Source organism: Vanacampus margaritifer, chromosome 13, assembly GCF_051991255.1.
Source record: "Vanacampus margaritifer isolate UIUO_Vmar chromosome 13, RoL_Vmar_1.0, whole genome shotgun sequence".
NCBI lineage: Eukaryota > Metazoa > Chordata > Actinopteri > Syngnathiformes > Syngnathidae > Vanacampus > Vanacampus margaritifer.
The window spans coordinates 23,038,937-23,061,167 of NC_135444.1; the positions used below are offsets into that span (position 1 = coordinate 23,038,937).

The 22,231-nt window shown below is 39.8% G+C and overlaps 1 protein-coding gene across 4 annotated transcripts; it reads left to right on the forward strand.

Annotated features, from left to right (window-relative positions):
- The first annotated feature begins 1,315 nt into the window (after positions 1-1,315).
- Positions 1,316-21,380, forward strand: bcl6aa (BCL6A transcription repressor a). Of its 4 annotated transcripts, none has more exons than XM_077584326.1 (10): positions 1,316-1,498; positions 8,944-9,036; positions 12,237-12,408; positions 12,615-12,836; positions 13,243-14,196; positions 15,786-15,967; positions 16,380-16,547; positions 17,744-17,874; positions 18,129-18,266; positions 19,317-21,380. In XM_077584326.1, the coding sequence occupies exons 1-10, from the start codon at positions 1,471-1,473 to the stop codon at positions 19,461-19,463; spliced, it is 2,235 nt and encodes a 744-aa protein (XP_077440452.1). In that variant the 5' UTR covers positions 1,316-1,470; the 3' UTR covers positions 19,464-21,380. The 4 variants fall into 4 exon arrangements, with proteins under 4 accessions (XP_077440452.1, XP_077440453.1, XP_077440454.1 ...); XM_077584327.1 differs by having other exon boundaries at positions 12,240-12,408; XM_077584328.1 differs by lacking the exons at positions 1,316-1,498; positions 8,944-9,036 and adding an exon at positions 10,535-10,799.
- Positions 21,381-22,231: the final 851 nt, after the last annotated feature.

The window sequence follows — 22,231 nt, forward strand, 5'->3', positions numbered from 1 at the left end:
GACATCAAAAAAATGCAGCAGGCTAGCTACTAGCACGCTAACGTCGCCTGTGTAACGAGATGATATGGATTACCCCGGGACAACCGACCTTGCCCGCCCGCCCGCTTGTTTTTTGTGTGTGTGTTTTTTTTTTTTTTTTTATGCCTGCCACTGGCACTGCAGCTCTCGGCCAAAAAAAAAAGCCAAATAGCCCGCCTGATGATTAAGGTCATTTGTGTAAGCCTCAAACGGCGTAAAAGGGGGGGTAGTGATGCGTACAGTGTCCTCTTCAGAAGGTCTTTCCGAGCTCCTTGTTCTGAGTATCAATCGAGGGCTTTTGTGTAAATGCCACCGACAAAATTCCGATCGAAGTATTGGCCGATGAGAAAACGCTCAGGCTCGATTCCGCATTTTTGCAACTTGCCCGCCACGCGCCAAACGTACTTCCAGAAGTAATATTCCTGACCTGTCGTTGGCCTTCGAATGTGTGTCCCAACTATGGGAAAAGGTTTTAATCTGCCGCGTTTATCCCGGGATGACCAGGGATCTGACAGGGAATTTTGCCGCCAGCGTCCCCCGAGGGCTCAGCTTGGTTCGGCCTTCCGCCGTGATGGAAATGTGTTGGACTAATTTGCCTTAAAGCGGGATTGGCCCCATATTAGTCCACTCATCCATCAGATTATCCCTCGCTGGACGGTAGCATTCTCTCTAATGTCCGCGTCTTCTCTCTGGGTGAGATTATCCGCACGGGGAGGCGGCGCCGGTTCAACATCAGGTGTCAACAGCATCCATTGGTTTTTAGGTTCGTTGTCTTTTTTTAGCTAAACACGCTAACGAACTGTCTGGTCGGATTGGCTAGCAAACCAATTAGCCAGCGACTCAAGCAGAGATTTGCCAATTTTGCAAAATGTTGCCTTTTCGTTTCCACATTTCTCCGTCAATTGTTATCGGAATTCCGTTTTTGTGGGTGTGGCCTTCCCAGGTTGAAGATGTGACATCTGGTGTGATGTAATAACGCGATAGCGCTCCTTCCCTTCCCCCTGCGGACAAGTTATAAAGAGCAATATCTGCTTCCCCAGATTGAGTTGAGTTTAGCTAGATTAATGCACTCAAATGTTTGTTGTATAAAAGCTTTGTTTATCAAACAATGTGTCTCTACGGCAGATGGCTCATCATCTCTGGACGCTTGCTCGCTCGCCATGCTAAAGGCACAGCTAGTCTGTGTGTGTCCTAATGGGATTGGAGACTTCTTCTTTCCAATGAATTATATGTAGAACAAGTGGGATTATTTTAATCCCTCTTTTGCCCCTCCCCCACACCGCAAAAAAATCGGAGCTTGTAACATTCACTGGTAGGCCGAGCAAGTGAGCGCTACAACATCCAGCTCGGACTTTTTCAAGAGATTTTTGCATCCCAGCATCTCTTTGGAGAACTTGAAGAGTCCACATTTAGGAGAAGTCAAGTTCAAGACTCAAGACTACACTTCCCAGCATGCCTCATTCCCTGCAGAGAAACAAAGGTGAGACGTCTTATTCTGGTTTCACAGAAGAAGAAAAAAAGCTTTTTATCGGTTGGGGAGCAACCAATCAACCAACTAAGCGGACTGCACAAGCAACTGATAAGCTGATCAACCGACTTTGTTTGTTTGTTAGTCAGTCGGTCCGCCAATATTTTTGTAATCTAACTGATTAGTTGATTTTTGGGTGGTTAATGAACTAACTAAAAAACAAAAACTGGCTAACCACCAATTAATCAAGTTAGTCACCCAGCCTATCGGTGTTTGGTTTTACCTTATTCTAACTGGCTAACTAACTAGCTAACTAACTAACTGTTAGGTTGTTGGTTGTCCAGTCAGTTGGTCTATCAGTCTTTTGGATAGATTTGGTTGTGTATCTTAGACATGGTTCGTTCTTTACAACTAACTAACAAACAAAGTGGATAATCACTCAGCTAACCACCCAACCTAGTCCTTTTTTCCATTTGTGAGTTGGTCGCTCTTCTAGTCAGTTGGCCAAGCCGCGTGTTTATTACAGTAAATTTCTTGATTCGGTAGTTGGTAAATTTGTTTGTTACTTTAACCAGTAAATGTTACCTAACCAGCTAGTTAACTAATTGTGTGAACCAATCGTTCAATTTAGTTAAACCAACAGACAGAAGAATGGATTAGCTGGCCAACTAACCAACCTACCAACTAATGTATACAGTATCCATCAGTCTGTTTCTTAGTTTGGGTTAGGTTTGTTTGTTTGCCTAATTGGTTCACTGGTTAAGTAAAGGGTTAGTTAGTTTTTAATTAACTAACTAAGTCTGTCTGTAAATCTGAGGGTCAGTCAATAGTTCTTGTTGGTCGATTTGTTTGTTTTTAACAGTTTGTTGTTTTGCCAATGAGCTTTCACCCACTAACTAATCTGCGTTGCTGCAAACCCATAGAACTGCACGGACTTGAACGAGCAAAATAATAATAATAAAAAAAGGAATGTATCAACCGGTTAAATATGATATGAAAGGGCCATAAGTTAGCATTAAGGATCATGCAAAGCGTCTGCACAGCTGACACCTGATAGTCAAATGTGAGTGAATGAATACAAGCAGAGACTTGTCTAAAAAAAAAAAAAACATTTCATAAGATAATAACAAGACTCACTTGTTTCATTCCTAAAAAGTACATTTAATATTGTAAACATTAACACTGAAATTAAAAATTAAAAAATTGCACATTTATTTACCTAAAGACAAGTTTTAATACAAACAGTTCTTACAGATGAACTGCGAATGTATTGAACTTTAAAGTTAAATACAACTGAACTGCACATAAAAAAAAATACTGTAAAGGATTAATTTTTTTAACAAAAATTTAACCCACTGTTTGATTTTGCACAGTTTGAACATTCACACTTCATAAATACGCAAATGTTTTCAAAAAGTGTACTTAAATAAATACCACTAGAGGGCACACTCCTGGTACTTGTACTGTACTACTCTTTGAGTATCACTACATTAGATAATTCCGTTTGTCAACTGGACATATGCACGCATCATCTCCATGTCGGCGGAGAGTGGTTTCGGGATTGAGTTGATCCTGGTCAATCCCCCGGGTGCGCCCGTGCGGGATTGAAATCTAGTAATGTACCGTACAACAATAATGCCTTCTGCAGGGACAATACGCCGTTATGCTAATGAAGGCACATGTACAAAGACACCATTGCAAATTCATTAGGATTACGCAGGCCGCGACCTTTTTAGCGACCCTGAAGTTGAAATGCGAGCTTGGTCAGGAAACCGATTTAACTGGTCAATCACGGTAACACTGTAGACCAGGGATGGACAAATTAAATGATTGAGGGGGACACTTTTTTTTTTTTTAAATCAGCGCTACTGGGAGGGGCCATGTCTATGGTTAGTTAGTTGGTTAGTTTGTTAGACTGCCAATTGTTAGTTAGTTAGTTAGTTAGTAAGTTGGTTAGACTGCCAATTGTTAGTTAGTTAGTTAGTTAGTTAGTAAGTTGGTTAGACTGCCAATTGTTAGTTAGTTAGTTAATTAGCCTGACCATGGTTAGTTAGTTAGTTAGTTATTTAGTTAGTTGGTTAAACGACCCGTGGATAGTTAGTTAGTTAGTTAGTTAGTTAGTTAGTTAGTTTGTTTGTTAAACGACCCGTGAATAGTTAGTTAGTTAGTTAGTTAGTTAGTTAGTTAGTTAGTTAGTTGGTTAGTTGGTTTGTTAGTTCAGCGGTCCATGAGTGGTTAGTTAGTTAGTTAGTTAGTTAGTTAGTTAGTTAGTTAGTTAGTTAGTTAGTTAGTTAGTTAGTTAGTCAGTCAGTTTCTCTTTCTATTTATTATTTATTCTGTATTCTATACGCGGAAAATATTTGAAGTTGAGTTGAGTTTTTCCTCCGTGGCATGCAGCAATGCATACTTGAACAATGATACGAGGAAGGTTGCTGAAAGTGGGCGGGGTTTGGTTGCCACTGGCCAAGAAATAAAAGGTGCTTGTTTACCTTTTAAAAGATTTATGCTGCAGGTGGCATTCCAACCAAGCGAGGAGGCTCACCGTGTGGAAAATTCCAACATTGTTTGCCACATTCCTGCCTGGCGCACAAAGTCTTGAATCCACACCCTATGTTTTGCCGAAAATTGGATTACGGGCCAAGAAGTTAAAAAAAACAACAACCTGAAAACACACACCCTTAGTTTGGCTTTTCTAACCTTGTCTATTCAAAGGTTTTTGTTTTTTTATTGATAGAAAGTAATAAAATTGATTTAGAAAAATGTGGGTGTGTGAGTAAGTTGCACATATGATTTAGAGTCATACCTGCACGTACGCTACTTTGGGAAAAAAAACAAAAAAACAATGTGGGCCGCCTGCGGGCACACACAAAAGCTTTCATGTGGCATCGGGGAAATTCTGTGTGCGCAAACTGACAAGAAAATATTCCAAAATCACTTTTGCTCGCAGTTAATCCTCACTTAACTCTTTGACTGCCAAAAACGTTAAATAACGTTTCGTAAAATCCTATGGAGGAGTGCCAAAGACGTTAAAAGACGTTTTTTTCAAAACAGGTGAAAGTAACCATTTTCTATTGTTGATTACTCAAAAACGGAATAAGGTAGAAACAAACTTTTTTTTTCTGATGGAAGATGAGAGTCCAATCTTGTTTTGGCAGTATGTGTGTTTCCATAGTCCAAACACATAATTTTCTATGGACCTTGAAAGATCAGTCAAAATGCTTAAAATCGGCTGGCACCCACGGCATCCCTTTTCTGAAAACGTCTGGCAGTCAAATAATACTACGGACTGTTGTCATCAATGGGAAAAAAATATGTTGATAGACGATATGCAGTCGAGTACACTACGATTTACCACAAGTTTAGGTACACGTGCACAGATTAGAATGGAAAACAATGCATTTTTTGTATTTAGGATTTTATTTTTATGTACCGTATTAATGTATTTATTTTATTTTATTTAAAAAAAAAAATCTGAAGATAAGTATTTATAATACAAAAAGTAAAATAAATATACAGAAGAAATAAAAATAGCAAGAATGTCCACTGTATAGCATGCATCACTTATTCTTATGATTATTATTGATTTATTTTTTATTTTGCAGCTTTCAGTAGTGCAGAATTGTTGTCACACAGAAAGCAGCTCGTAATATTTTTCCTGCTTTATACGTACTCTAGGGGACTCGTGCATTGATATTTTATTCAATATTATATATTTAGCTCTCTGGACAAAAAAAAAAAAAATGTAAGCGAGCGCTGCAAAAAAAATCTGTTTCTTTGATTTTGCTATTTAATAGTATTTGTTTGGGTAAAATGAACATTTTTGTTGTATTCTCTTTCAAATGCAACATAGCACACAAAGTCCAATTACAAATATTGCAATTTAAAGCAGAGAGAGAAAAAAAATGGTCAACAATAACAAAAATGTCCACCAAAGTTTTGGGGATTTTGTTTCTGAATCATTCCCAGAGCTTTACTGTATATAAGGACTGCTTTAAACAGTGTACGGCGATTGTTCAAGTGCAGCCTAATGCAACACAAATGATGCTGATTAGGATCATGATTATGGACATCGGCGCTGGTCGGCCACAGCTTGAAAAAAAAAAAAGGAGTGAGAGTTAACAATAAGAAAGGAGTTTGAAAAGAAAAGAAGAAGAAAGAAGAGGAGGAGAAGGAGGAGGAGGAGGAGCTGTGTCGCTAACAGCGCTAACATCTCCGTGTGTGTTTGGGTGTTACAGCCGTGTTGCATCATGCCGCTCAGAACAAAAAAAAAAAAAACAAAAAAAAACTCTTTGCTGACAATGAACGCTCAAGTCGGCACAATTTTGCTGCGAAAACCTCAGACAAAAGTGAAGCACTTTGCAAGTGAGGCAACCTCCGGGCCTCGGGCTTTTGTCACCCGCCGTCCGCGCACAAAAACTCTAGTGCCGGACTTTTTGCACTTTTTTTTTATTTTTCGCAGTACGAATGCCGAAACAGAGGCAAGTTTAACAAACTGTAGTCGAATTGACGCTATCCTTGGCAACTTTCTGGATCTGGATGGTTTGCCATGATATTGACGAACGTTGCAACGGAAGGTGTTTCCTGCGCCATCACGTCACTGGCTCTTTGAAGCCATCGTCCCAAAAACGCATTTATACGTCTTTTATATTTTTCTATGCTAGAGTATACAGAAGGCTTTGATGCAGCCTCTGAACTGAAGAGGTCGATAAAGCAATGGTAGTTATGACAACAAATGGCCAGCAGGTGGCAGCAGAGTATAAAAGATCAACCAGGGCCATGTTGCAAAAAGCTCTATACAGATTTGTGAATAATGATGAAACTTATAAAGCTAATTGCTGCGAAACGGTACAAATGTTTTGAAAGAAGAGACTCTAATCTTTCTTTTGGTAGGTTCCATGTTTTTATAGCAATAAGACACAATATTCTGTGGGCCTTGCAAAATCAGTCAAAATCCAGTAAAATAGCCGGGAGCAAAGGGGGTTGCTTCAGTGAAAATGGTTGCAAGTGAATGAGTTAATCTATCATTTTAATTTTGCATTAAAACATTTCCCCTCTGATTACTGTTTAATAACCAGTGATTGGTGTTTATTTTGTACTTCGTTTTCGCATAGTGATTTTTAAAAAAAGGGGGAATGATATTGTACTATGTTACCGGGTTGGTCATTAAAAAAAAATAGTAAAAAATGATGTTTACAAATGTCTTATTTTGATTAAACACAGAAGATAATCAGTCTTCTTTCATGAAGAACGACAGAAATCAGTGAGCAATTACTGTTGATATGTTGAAATCAATTAAAAAATGTCAAAAACGATTATTAAAATAGTTGTCGACTAATTTGATAATCGATTACTTGTCGATTAATCAATTAATTTTGACAGCTCTAGTTCAGGGTAAAGCTTAAAAGTGTTTTTTTCACTTTTGATGATGACGCAGTACAGAAAAAGAGCGCAAACAACAACACTGGTGCTCAAATGTTTTGTTTTTAATCTGAAATACAAGGATTTTTTTGGTAGATTTTTCCCACCTTCAGGAGGTTTCATTGTTTTTATCCGTTTCCAGCAAAGAAACATCAGCCGGTAAACGTCCCTTGAAAGTGTTTTTTTCCTCATCTTGGCGAGAAAGCACGACAGAAAAGAAGCGAATGAATATCCCGCACGTGCCGCCACACTTGTGGTGCATTATGCATCAGCATGCCGGGAGAGCAGCGCCTCCGACATCCCCCCGAGTGGATGGAAAGAAAGTTGATGCTGCTCTTTGTTTGCACTCTTAATTATTTTTTCTATTTTTTTTAGGCGCCTCCCTCGCGGTTTGTTTACACCTGCAGTGATTTTTTTTTTTTTTTTTTTTTGCAACGGAGGATGCAGATGGGCGGATGCTCAGGCGTTCCTCAAGGGGGGGAGAAGCGAATGTCAGATGCATTAGGGCGAACAGCGTCATGGTACAAAAGGGTTAAAGACAAAGGGAAACAAAAACTGCAGGCGGCGTTCATTCGGGTCGGGTCACGTGGATGCTTAATGAGCGGCGGAGGGCCCGCTCACGTCCGTTTAACGGCGCGGATCGATCCGGTGCTTTTGTCTGGTCAAAGCCACTAAAGTGATTGTTTTCAAAGCCCAAAATGTGTAAAAAAAAATATTTTAAAAAAAGGGGCGTAATACTAAAAGACAAACTTTTTTTTTTAAATCATATAACAAATATATTTAATTGATATGTATTTCTTTATACGTGTGTGTGTGTGTTTAAATAATGGCACTTAAGCTCAGTATATGTTACATATAAAGTAGTTTGTAAAATTGTAAAATAAATTAAGAATTAAGTAAAAGTGACAAATATACAAAATTGACATGATTATAATACAATAAAATTATTTTAAAATCTATATTCATATTTTAAAATATATAAAAATATTTGAAAAAATCTAAACATATATTTAAAAAGCATATATATATATATATTCATTCAACAAAAAAATCTAAATCTAAAATGACATTTTAAACTTAAAAATAACTAATTTAAAAATATATATATATATATATTTTCAAAATACAAATAAATGTAAAAAAGAAAAGAAAAGGTGTACAAATATTTGTTTTATCATATCACAATGTAAATTTAAAAAAAAAAGTTTTAAAAATATGAATCATAAATATTTTTTAAATCTAAATGTATAAATATCTATAATAAATAAATATTTATGCATTTAAAATAAATATGACCCACTACCCCCTGTAGGAGATCAACAAACTGGCTTGGGAGAGGGAAGTCTGGGCTTCCCTGCTAAAGCTGCGGCCCCCGCGACCTGACCCCGCGACCCGACCCCGCTTCCGGTTAAGCAGTAGAAAATGGATGGACGACAACCTAATAGTAACGAGTCATAGCGGAACTGAATGCATTTCCGGTTGCCATATCGGTTTAGTGAGTAGAATTTCTCTCGCCATGTCAATCTCACTGCAATACAGTTTAGTTACGGACTCACATATGAATATGATATGACTTCATATTTACTGTACATCCGTGTTTACTACTCTCCCACGCATGCGTCTGGCTTTTATGACGTCGCGTCCGCTCTTCGCTGCTTGGATCTTTTGTCACTGTGTTTGCTAAGGTCTGATTTCCAGTTGATTCCCAATTTGCCGCAAAGTGCCAAACCACATTTTTTAAGCTTTGCTAACAACCTGCTAACTCATCGGTATAGAAAGTGTTTACCTCTTGTTGGATCAAAATCTACACCCAAAATTGAAGTTGACATCATTTCTCGAAAACAAGAACAAGTCATCATTTTCATATAAATCACCCAGATTTTGTTTCTCCCACAAAATCACTTTCCTGCAAATGGAGCGAGTTGACTGAAATATCCTTCACTCGTTGTACACATTCTTGTCGGTGTGCCTTAACGCAGCCAAGTGATGCATTTTCCAATCAAGTGAGACGATGTGGTGGTGTTTTTGTGGCTTCCCAGTGCAGAAAAGGTCGCTTGTGTGCCAGGGAGTCGACAAGGATGGCGCGGAATCCCTGCTTTGGAACTGGAAGCACCGCAAGCAAACTTTCCGCGGTGAGTCAGCAGCCACTTCCGACACACTTGTTGGCCCCGACACTCCAAATTTGCTTTTCAGCTCAAAAACGCACACAAATAAAAAATGATTTTGTTGCTCTTGATGAATTTGTTTATTGTGTGAGAAACACCTCGTGTCGTCCATTAGATCATGCTTTCATTTTTGGCCCGTGCAAGCCAATACAATACTTTAAAAGAGAGAAGAAGAAAAAATATATGATGAAATGTAAAATATACATGACATTTTATTATAAAATATAAGACTATACAAAGTTTTAAAAAAAATCAAAAAGGAGACAAAGAATGAGAATAAAATAGATATAAATATAAAATATAAATAAGATACTAAATAGTTGTAACAAAACTCAAAATAATATAAGCAATTGCATTAGAAAATATTAGATTATATGAAGTATAGGACAGAAATAAAAGAACATCAAATGAGGGTACCATTAAAAATAAACAAAAATATTGTGAATACAAATAATACACATAAGAAATATACGTACAAAAATATTGTTCAAATTAAAATACAAGAAAAATGTGAATATAAAAAATGAGTAACAAATGGAAAAATATTTAAAATAATAAATATAATAAAATACACAAAATTTTGTCTCAAATATCAAATTATATTATTTTCGAAAATCAAGATTACGTTTAAAAATGTTTGAAAAATATATGACCAATTTAAAAGCAATATATCACACAAGAGGAAATAAAATGCAAATAGAAAACTAATTTGAACAATTACTTAAAGCACAAAGTGAGAGAAAATTATAATACAATAAAATAATGTAAACAATGATTAAAATACAGTACAGTACATAACAAAAACTCAGTATGACAAGAATTAGCAGCCACAGGAGAAATGTAGTTTAATATTAATATAAAATGTCTGAAAAATATTAAGACTACAGTATTTATATAAATATTTTTAAATGAAGAACTAAATTAATTCATAAAAATTCACAACACTAAAATGTTTACACTGAAAGTTTTTACTTCATTACTGTTTTTAAGTGACAAATTGTCACATATTTACTCTCAATAAAAAAAACACAATATCTGCTTTTTTCCCCAGTTTTTCTAAACGCGTCTCAACCTTAAAGTTCAGTCACTGCTGCCACACTTTATGTCTCCGGTGACGCGTTCAAGGACATGCAACAAGTACGCCACTTCCCTCATCTCAAGCCGACGACGCAGGCATGCATCGAGTTTGACACCAAACACTTCCGCGACCAACCAACAATCTTATAACGAGTACACGTTGAATAAAAAGCGTCAAATGTGCTGTCCACGAACCCCCCCGTTGGTGATGCTGACGTTCAGGCTCCTTAAGTGCACTCTCTCGCTCCTACGTGACGACTCGCAGCCAGTTCTCAGAAGCTCCGCGGAGGGGGCGGGGCTCAGGGACCTGTGACGTCGACAGACTTTGGACTCCACCAACCTCGCGAGGGGAGTCCGGGCTAGCGCGCTTGTCCTGTATTGGTTATTTTACCGCAAAATAGTCGATTTAAAGTGGTTTAGATGTCAGGTATGAATTTTAGGGAGACTAAGGGTTGGATTTCGGGTGTAAATGTGGAAGGGAAGAGTTAGGGGATTGGGCGTTGAAGCCGGAGAGGGACTAGCGGCCTCTCCCCCTTGGCCGGAGAAGTTGGTACGGTCCGGGGCTCAAATTCCGAGAATTGAGCTGGTCTGATTCTTAGAACAGGGCTTCTTAGAAGTGGTGATGCAAGAAGTTTCTAGGAAAGCGCTACCAGGTGATTTTTCAAAAAATTCATTTTGTACATTATCCCTCCCCTCCTCCTCTTCCCTCTCATCTTCCCTTGTAATTATTTGGCGGCCAACTTGTTGTGTCGCTAATGTCACCGTTTTGGGAGTGTTAATGTGTCTATATGTGTGCGTACTTGTGCGGCGGCGGCGGCGGCGGCGGCGGCTCTCCGGTTGTCAGACAACCGACAAGACCGAACCTTCTTTTCCCTTTCATCACCTCACCTCACCTTTACCTCACCATTCCTCCTCTTCCCGCGGCTCTCCCCCGCAAAAGCTTCCCTCTTACCCTAACATCTACACCACCACCACCCCCGGTCCTCCGCGGCTTCTGTAGCCGAGATAAGGCGCGCGTCAGGCGGCTGCAGCGAGTGCCAGAGCCGCCCCCCCCCCCCCCTTTGGTGCTCCCGGTTGTCACACAGCAGCAACTTTGACTCGGGATGTTTGAGTTTTTTGTCAAACTAAATGATGTGTTGACTGTGATTTAATGTTGAGATGCGAGCAGTTAACGTGATATTGTTGCGTAAATGTGCATAATAATGTTTAGTGTTGTGCGTGCGTTTCCGAGGTTCGAGTTATCAACTTGTCTCTTTGCGTTTGCGTAAAGTGGGGTTGCGTGTGCACGTTGCATGCTTTTATTTATTTATTTTTTGTTCTATATATATATATATAACGTTGTTGTAACGTGTTGCTACGCGTAAAGAGTTTGAATTTGCAGCTTAAGCGTGCACGGTGAAAAAAAAATAGTGCAGAAAGTACAGTAAATGAATGAAGTACAGAAAAGTCTGATGAATTAAATTGTGGAAAAAGTGTAAAATGTAGTTCAAGTTTAACCCGTGACAAAATATCACTTGATCATGCATCTTACTGTTAAATAAAGACATTTAAAAAAATCACTTTTAAAACGTTTAAGAGTGTGCTCTTGTGCTTGGTTAAAACAATACAAATCCATTTTAAAAGTTGCTTTTTATTAATCAAATGTAATTCTTTGCGTTATTTTCATGCATGTTTTAAAAAACTTGTTTTGGCCAAAAAAACTGCCTTATTTGTCGTTTTTTTATATTAGTATATGTGTATAAATAAGTTTATTGCTTAGCTCTATCACGCACTTTTTGCGCGCAACCCAATTGTTTTCGCGCTGTGCACACCCCCCTTTTTTTTTTTTTAAAGTTGTAATTCATTTAAATAATTTGTTGTCCTCTTCTTGTCAACCCGCGTTTCCCTCAAAGCTGCGGTTCAGGAGGGGGGTGGAAGGAGGGTGTCAAAATTTAAATGTCCCAAACTGACGTTGTAGTCGGCTAAATTGCGCCCTCTTGTGGCACTTAGGTGTAATACAATGGGCGCCCTCAGAATTCAATGTTAGCAAGAATCACATACAACTAAACCAAAAATGTGTTTTTTTTGCATGTCCACCCCCTGACCCTCAGAAGTCGGCAGGATGTCTTGCTTGGCCGACAGCTGCATCCAGTTCACGCGTCACGCCAGTGACGTCCTGCTTAACCTGAATCGCCTCCGCAGCCGGGACATCCTCACCGACGTTACCATCCTGGTCAGCAGGCAGCAGTTCCGGGCGCACAAGACCGTCCTCATGGCTTGCAGGTACATATGCAACTTTATTTCTTCATGAAGAGTCAGAGGGAGGGTGAACTTTAATGTTCATAGTCCAACGGGAAATAGAAAAGAGAAAAACTTAATGCGTGAAATTGGTGCTCATTCAACAAGTGGCAAGCAAGTAAGCCAGGGGCAAAAACTGAAACTCCACGTAAAGGACGGCTCTGATCTTTTTTGCCTTTGTCTCCGCACAGCGGGCTCTTCTACACCATCTTCACCGACTCGCACAAGTGCAACCTCAATGCCATCAGCCTGGACCCTAAGGTGGACCCGGAGGGCTTCGCCATCCTGCTGGAGTTCATGTACACCTCCAGGCTAGCGCTCAGGGAGAGTCTGATTATGGCCATCATGAACACCGCCGTCTACCTGCAGATGGATCATGTGGTGGACACCTGCCACCGCTTCATCAAGTCCAGGTTGGTGAAGAAATCGCCGGCAGAAGGGTCTGGGATTCGGTTCCAGGAAGTGGCCCTGTAAGGCTTTCAGGGCCTTTTCTGTGTTCCGCTATGGGTTTCTCCTGGTGCTTTCCAGTCCTTTTCTTGGACCAGGGTTATGAGACAAGCTCTTGATTGGGTCCCCACTGCTCCTCAGGGCCAATTGTTTGAGGTCTGTCTTTGTGGAGCTAACATGTTACAGGTTGGTTTTCGCTAAGTGCTCCAGGCTCCCACAATGAAGTACTTGTGCCATCTAGTGGCATCTTTTGGTATTTTAGAAAGAGTCCAAAAGTTTCCAGTTCCTGAGTTTTTCAGTGAAAAGTAAACTTATGCGAGGGCATCACTACACCTTCAGTTTTATAAGTTCATGTTGTCTCTTCTCCCGCAGTGATCCGACTGGTAAGCTTCCCAGAGATGAATTCCTGGTTAGTCCGCTGGTTCTGCCCCAGGACGTCCACGCGTACCGACCCCACGACGTGGTGGACGCCTTGCACAGCCGCATGGCTCCCTTCAGGGATGCGCGGCCACCGTACGGCTCCGGCATGCTCAACGGCGTGGGCACGCCTGCCAACTACCATCTCTACGGGCAATTCCCCATGCCGGGGTTCCCCTTCCCCCTCTGCAAGCTGACGGATGCCAAGAACGCATTCAGTGACCTGTCACGGAGCGGGATCCACCACAAGCACCCGCACGACGCGGCCGCCGTCAGCAGGGTGGAGTACGCCCGGGCGGTGGGGTCCGCTGGCGTCCTGCACGCCGCAAACTTCGCCCCCAGGGAGATGGGGCGGGAGGATGAGGTGAAAAAGGAAAGCCACGAGGGACTGGGGCTCCCGCTGGGTCTCGGCGGGAGGAAGCGCGTCTACCCCGTGTTGACCTTAGACCACCACAAAGACAAAGAGCACGCCCCGCCGGCAGAGGAGGACCTGATCCACCACCACTACCCGCTCGGGATCTCCTCCGCTGGGCGCAAGAGTCTCATGAGCAGCCCGCAGAGCCCCCTCAAGTCCGACTGCCAGCCCAACTCGCCGACAGAGTCCAGCAGTAGCAAGAACGCCGGACTCTCGCAGGCCGCCGCCGCCGCCGGGGCGCAGCAAGCGGGGGCGGGAACTCAGGACCCCAAAGCTCGCAACTGGAAGAAGTACAAATTCATCGTGCTCAACCAGAGCGCCAGGGAGGACGAGGCGGGCCTGCGGAACCCCGGACTGTGCTCGCCGCAGCGCGCGGGCCTGCAGCCGTACCTCCACCAAGCGGACTCTGAGAACTTGGAGGCGCAAAGCACAAGGAAGAGCGTCGAGGATCATCCCACGCCGCAGACCAGCCGACTCAACAACATCATCAGCAGGTGAGGAAAAGCTCCAGAGTTGATATTTGAGTCCCTGGTGTCTTTGGACTTGTCTGTAGATTCTCAGTCACCCAGATCGGATCAGCCACAAAAGTAGAAATGAGGGACCAATTTCTTTAGTTCTACTTTTGTGGTTTTTGGACTTGTCTCTAATTCTAACAATCCGCATTTTTCGTCATTTACTTCAAAGTATATTGGACTAAAAAGTCAGTCAATCATAGACCTTGGAAGTTTTAAGTGTTGTTTGTGACTTTTTCGACTTCAGTCTTAGGCATTGTTTTGGTTAACAAAAGTTAAATTGGGACAACTGGACTATTATTGGTTGTTGAACAGCCAGGAAGAATGGACTTCGATCCTACTTTAACGGGTTTCGGACTTTGGTTTTTATTACCTGCTTATCCTGACACACTATATTCTTACTTTTGTACCTAAAAACCTTTATGGGGAATAAATAAATAAATCAAGTAGGAGAAACTTTTTTTTGTCATTGTTTTGTTTTTAATCGAGGCAACGGCACTCTTTTTGGTTGACGGAAAACCCCTGGTCCCCTCAGTCATCCAGGTCATGTGAAAACCAAGGCAACACTACTCATCCTTGTTGTTGAACAACAGATTCCGTGAACGCTTTTTGAACTTGTCTTTACTACCTTCTACTCCTGCCTGACAATTCAGACTTTAATTTGTACTTCAAGCAGCCATCTTGGGTTCAGGTCCCGCTCAGCGACGCTCTTTGTCTGCCTTTTATATGTGACCTGTGATTGAGTGGGCAAGTTGGCAACTATTTCAGGGCCTGATCTTACCCTTGCCAAAAGTCAGAAAAGTAAATTCTATGTCATTTAATCGAGGCAGAGCGATTGTGGAAAAAGGAGTCAATGATGATTTTAGCCTTATTCGCTACCGCCGTCGTTTCAATGTGGTAAGTTGACAAGATGTTACATGAGGAGCTGCTTGGAAGTTCGAACCAGCGCTGTCCGTAATTTACATTACGACAGATAAGTTGATTAAAAAATAAATGTAGGGGAAATTCTGGCATGGTACACTTTGATGTAGTTTAAAATTGGTTATGGGCCCTTTTGTTGCGGCTAGCGTGTTAAGTTAGCGAGTGTTTGGCTAAATTACACAAACCCAACAAAATATTTCTATACATACCTGTGTGTATGAATGCAATCTCAAACCCAGTGATGGAGGTTTGGTTCGCAGCCTGTCCCTTTAGAAGAGCGCTATTAGCGATTAGCGCATCACTTGGGCAGTCTCGCGATCTTCTCTGTACTATTTACAACATCCACTCGGTTTATCCGGCGTGTTTTGCTGATTTTGTTTGTTTCTTTAAAGAAATCGGGGGGGCTAAACTTGTTTGGGAAAATATGGCGGTGCCAACCCCGGACACAACAAGTTTTTAGTTAGCAATTAGCCGCTTACTTTCTACCACTCGGAAGTGCTGTAAGCTATATTAATAAATTCTTAGTAGGACACCTTGGGCAAAACTGCAGGAGATCCCCGGAGAATTTTGGCATCCTGGATTATAAAACTCCAGAATAAAATTGGAAGTTTGGTTGTTTTGACACCGCTCTCCGTGTGTTTCCTCTCAAGTGCGCTGGACGGGTCTCTGAGGAGCGCAGAGGGCCAGCAGCACCCGACGCGGTACCTGAATCGTCTCAACTGCTCATCGTGCGGCGCCCTGTCCCCGCAGCACTCTGAGGTCTGCCCGTCCCGGTTGCGGCTGGGCGAGGACATGACCGAAATGCACTCCGAGTACTCCGACTCCAGTTGTGGTAGGTCTGGGCCATTAATCGCTTTTAGCGATTAACTACAGTTTTTTGCTCAGGATAAATTTTTTTTAATTTTCATTTAAAAATCTTTTTTTTTTTAAGGGTTAGGGTTTCTGTAGCACATTCATATGTGCTGCTTATATGCTAATGTGGGAACTAAAAGATAGAAGCAAATTTACAAAAGCAGTCAGTTGCCAACTTGGTGACAAAATGGCGGCACAGCAATATTTCTAAATGAGATATGGCTTTGGTCTAAGCACAAAAAGGGCGGATAAGTGAGTGAGTCTCAAACGTAACTCGGGATTTCACTGTCATTGTGGTTTTCTTTTTCTATTAGTGAAGGAAATGTGAGATTTTATTTTCAGGCCGTATCTCCCAGTCAATTGCTGATTTGCACGTTCTCCCTCCCGGACAGAAAACGGCACCTTCTTCTGCAACGAGTGCGACTCCAAGTTCGCCGACGAGGAAGCTCTGAAGCAGCACGCGCTGCAAGTCCACAGCGACAAGCCCTACAAGTGCGACCGATGCCAGGCCGCTTTCCGTTACAAGGGCAACCTCGCCAGCCACAAGACCGTCCACACGGGTATGCCCGCCATAACCTCAATGTTGCCAATTATATATTCAATATAGAGTTTTCAGGCGATTATTATTTTTTTAATCGCATGACTTCAATAGTTAACTCGTGATTAATCGCACATTTTATATCTGTCGTGAATGTACAATAAAATGTCCAATATTTTTATTATATTATATAAGTTTTCATACTCTTGTAAACACAAAGATGGTAAAAAGTTAAACTAATAGGAATATGGCTGCCTCTAATTCATAAAATTGAGTTAGAGATGAACTGTACGGAAGAAAAAAAAAACGAGTGTGATATGCATTTGTCTTGAGGTCATTTTTCTACCACTAGATGGCATAATTGCATTTGTAAGATATTGGTAACAGCTCAGGGCATTTTTTTTTTTCATATTAACTCATTCACTCGCAGCCATTTTCGGTGAAGCAACCCCCTTTCGCTCCCGGCTGTTTTACTGGATTTGGACTGATTTTGGACAGAATATTGCGTTCTATTGCTATAAAAATATGGAACCTACCAAAGCAAAGATTAGAGTCTCTTCTTTGATCAGGAAAACATTTATATTTTTGTTTCCATTTTTCATCGATTAGCATTAGAATATAGACAAGTTTCGTTATGATTCACAAATCTATGTAGAATTGTGCGTAAATTAGTTTTTTTTGGGGGGGTTTAAATGAGTTGAGAATTTTCTAATCTTTAACATGAATTAACTTGTGAAATTCTGCACAAATTGTAAAATACAACTTGACCCCCCGTCTCCACAAATATATGCATTATTATTACTGCTCAATTTTGACCTGGACGTGTCTGCTGGAATTCCCCCCAGTACAGGCTTTCCAAGTCAGGTGTGGTCATTAATAAATAGTATGTTCAAAAAATTTGTGGCGTTAAAGGAACTTTAAATTAGCACACTCATTTTGATACCTCTAATTAAATATAGCGACTAAATCAAATTGTGTCTACTCTGTTTTTTGACGAATGGATTTGTTCTTTTTATTTTGGCAGAAAACCTGTACCAAAATCTAACGTTTTAACCGATATTACAAGTAGCTATTATTTTTCACCAAATCCTTTTGTTTGGACTATATAGTTTGCTAGCAAAAAAAAAATAATCCACTGACCTTGTTGATTGCAAACACAGCCCGTGACATTTAGTTGTTGATGTTCATCTTGGCGCCCGTTGTTGTTGTTGTTTCCAGGCGAGAAGCCGTATCGCTGCAACATCTGTGGCGCTCAGTTCAACCGACCAGCCAACCTCAAGACTCACACCCGCATCCACTCAGGAGAGAAGCCATACAAATGTGAGACGTGCGGCGCTCGCTTCGTACAGGTCAGATGTTTTTCCCTCCCTCAAGTACTTCAAATAAAACTGTCGGGGGGGGCTCGACACGCCTGGAAAACAAACAATTCTCAAGCAGGGTGGAATAAAAAAATGTGCTGCCAAATATCTGTATTTGTTTTGACCCTCGAAAAGCTCGAACCCTGTCTTAAAACCATAATATTAAATCCAATCTCTGGTTCGAAACTTTAGCATCCTTTAACTTCAGCCATTCACGATTTTTTTCCTATTTTTTTTCCCGGCAGGTTGCCCACCTTCGAGCCCACGTGCTAATCCACACGGGCGAGAAGCCGTACCCCTGCGAGATCTGCGGGACGCGCTTTCGCCACCTGCAGACCCTTAAGAGCCACCTGCGCATCCATACGGGCGAGAAGCCCTACCACGTAAGTACACCTTGATTTGTCTTTTCATTGCATCACTTTCTTCAAGTTTGAATTGAAGACTTTGGCGCTTTATTTACACTCTAAAAACAGCCGGGTTCAAAGTAACCCAATTATGGATGAAAAATGGGCCGATCCACTTTATGGGTCAACTTGACCCAACTTTCTGGGTTGTTTTATACAAAATGACGCCATTTTTTTGACCCAAGTCAAGGATCTGACCAATATTCATGAGTTGTTTTACACTAAAAGAACCATTTCTCGGCTCAAATTGACCCTAGTAAAGGATCGGTCCATTTTTGACCCGTAGGATATTGTGCATTTCATACACAAAGTTTAAAAGACATTTAAAAGCAAAGTAAGGACAGAAAAAGCCGTTTCCTAAAATAACACACAGCCTTGGTATGATTTTACCTAATCACAGGTATGGTGAAAAGACGTTTACATTTGAGGCTAACTTCAGTTTTGTTAGCTAGCAACGTATTCCATTTCAGTGCAGCGTAACAGCTAAATGCTGATTCACCAATTGAACTCTCGGCGCCACTAATTAACCTGAGGCTGCAAATTTTGCGTCAAATCAATGTCACACTTTTTGCACATTAGGAGTACTTGGTATGACGTTCTTCAATTTTAAGGACGTTACGAGAAATGTTTATTCGACTTTTACACATTAGAACTTGCATTTCTCGAAAATAGTACGAACATTTGCCATCTTGTCAAATGATGTTTTTTGAGTGCTAGTTAAATTTGTAAAATGTCATTTTATTTAATGGGATCTATTATTGTGGATTAGTGAGGAAAGTAGTCATTTTGGGAATTTGAAAAAAAAAAAAAAAGGCTTTCATCTTATGAATTTTGCCTTCCAGCTTTTTAGAGAACAGCAAGTTGTGTAAAAGTAATCAAACATTTAAAAATGGGACTTTTGAAAGTTTACAGGTCAAATTAAGGTCACCTGTAAAGGTCATCGAGCATTTTCAGTTCATCTTCAAGCATTTTTGAGATGCTATTTTTGAGATGCTATTTTTACGATGCGACTTTTTTCCCTCCCTGCAGTGTGAGAAATGCAACTTGCACTTCCGCCACAAGAGTCAGCTGCGTCTTCACCTGCGGCAGAAGCACGGCGCCATCACCAACACCAAAATCCAGTACCGCATTTCCACCAACGGCATCATGCCCACAGACCTCACCAAGGCCTGTTAAAAATGGACACGGCCACGGTGGACGGCTTGATCCCGTCCCCCGTCTCCCTTTTGACGTACAATCACCCAAAAAAAACGCTCGTGCCACGCTGCAGTCGTTGGACTAATCAAAATGGCCGCTTCCCATGTTTGTTTGTTTTTGTGCGCTTAACTCAAGTTGTACTTTTATTTGGATTGCATTCAGATTTTAGTTGTTGGTAGCGGCAGATATGGGCCAAAAATGCTGTTCCGATTTTTGATTAACTTTTTTTTGAACAAATTTTGCGTCAAATCTTGTTATTCAAGAGAATAGCCGACACTTTTCACAAGCTGGTCAAAACGAGTGTTTGTTTTTCATTGTACAATTTGAAATGTGGCACATTAGAAGTTCTTGAGAGCTCGACACAGGACAAAATTTTTTTTAGAGCTTTTTGATTACGTTATGACAAATTTCACTTTCAAATGTTTTTGGTGCAGTGAACACGGGTAGCAGATTTATTCGGATTAAATAAATAAAAAAAATGTACGTTAGCAGTAGTCAAGATTTCAACAAGGACCAAAATTTGTACCTTTTCTTCTTTTGTGTCGCTATGTTTACTGGCAAAATCAAAATTTCTGATGTTTATGTTTTTTGTTCTTTGCACAGAACACAAGTCAGCTTAATTCGGATCACTTTATTCTAAATAAAAATTCTTATGCAAGCATACAACTCAATTAAAAACTTTCAAACAGTTAAAACAAAAAGAGGCATCAAAACGTGTTAACATTCTTGCATGGCAGTTATTTTTTCGATATAATTTTTTTGGGGCGCACGGAATGCAGCTAATAATTTAATTTGTATCGTGTTCAAATGGCAAATGTTGGTAGCAGTTCTCGAGACGTCCCCAACGGGCCTAAAATGGTCTGAACAGCGGCCATCTTGGCCCCCACCCCCCTTTGATGCGTACAATCATTGAAGACGCGAGTGCCACACTGTGTTCCGACAAATCAAAATGGCGACGTTACGCTAACAAACGGAAAAAAGAAAACGGGTTTCCACTACATGTGAACGTAGAGTCACTTTATGCTTTCTATACATACAGATCTATATAATAAGTATGTGTACGTATGTGTGTTTCTACGCTTCGAAAGTACGCGTATAAAACTTTATTTTGTCGAAGGACGGAATGTATATAAAAAAGGCAATTTTTAAGAAGTTAAAAAAAAAAAAGAGATAATACAGTATTTTATATCAGAGAACTTACTTTTCTGAAAACATGACTGACGGGTGGTAACTTATATTTTAAAAATAATGGGAGTCATCTCTTCATTTTTTAGCACCGTTGTGACATGAGTAAAAAATTCATAAAAATTACCACAAAAAAAAAAACATTTAAATTTTGTCCAACAACTGCTTATGCATGATCCACTCACTTGAGGGGTACGATTATAAATATTGTGACATATTATTGTGTATTTATACATATTTGTGGGATTGTCCTCTGCGGGCGGAGCCAATCGTCTTTGATGTTTAATTAAATTTTGATGTATTTGTATCGGTGTTTTTCTTCAACTTTTTTTTTGGGTTGTTACTGGATTTTGTTTTTCATAAGTGAAGGTTTAGAAGTTTTTTTGGGTCATTGTTATCGCTCCTGACGTACAGTTGTGTAGTTGTCACTATGTACATATAAACACTGTGGATTCAATGTGCCTTTTCTCCACGGCAACGCGATTCAGCTCTGTTAAGGTACAGCCCCCCAACTCCTCCCCTGTGTGCGTATGTTTGTATGAATGTGTGTATTTTTTTTCTCAATGCTTGTCACCAACCTTAAAAACATGCAAAATGCATCACTGTAAATCTTTTTGGATTGGGATTTTTTTTTATGAAATTAAAAAAAAAAAAATTGTACAATGTCCTTTGATGTATGAATGTAAAATAAAGGTATTTGATTTCTATGTATTAACAGGAGTGTACATTTTTTTTATGTACTTTTAAGTTTTTCTTTGTTTTTGAAACAAAGGTGATGTTCTGAGAAAAAATATTTTACAATAATTGACATTTTCTAGAAATAGGATTACTTTTGCCCAAAAAATATGACATTCTAGTAAGTTCACATCTTTTTTTTTCTCGAAATAAAATATTCAGATTTATGTTTTGTAATTTAACCCCCCGCAAAAAAAGAAACACAGATTCTCATCTGTTACATTTTTTTGTATTGATTATTCCATTTATTGTAAAAATAAAACTTGATTATCCTAAGTTAAAAAAATTAGTAAATCTGGAATAAAAGGCAACTTCATGCTAAATAAAAATTTCCATTCTTATGCAAGATTACAACAAAAAAAAAACTGTCAAAGAAGACGTGACTACTCAGTTTAAAAATATATATATATTCTGGTAATTTGACTAAAAAACTACTTTTTCTTAACATAAGCTTTACTTTTGTCAACAGTACACATTTTTCATTCGTAACATGACTTAAAAACTGACAAATACGATTGTATTCTAAGTTTACGACTCTGCTCTGAAATATGTATTTAATTCCCTTAAGTTTCCAACACTTTTCTCATGCAAACATCCATTTCTCCAAAAGACGTAACATTTTAAACAATATGACAATTTTGAAAATATAATTAATTTACTTTTACTTTTTATCAAACAATTTCCTTTTTTTGCCTGTAAAATTCATATGACAATTTTCTCATTGTAGTCCAAGTAGCGTTGCCCAAAATTTTTAATACAACAGCTTAAGTTAAATAAAATATCCCTTCAAGTAATAAATAAAATACATTGGGGGGTTTTCTAAAGAC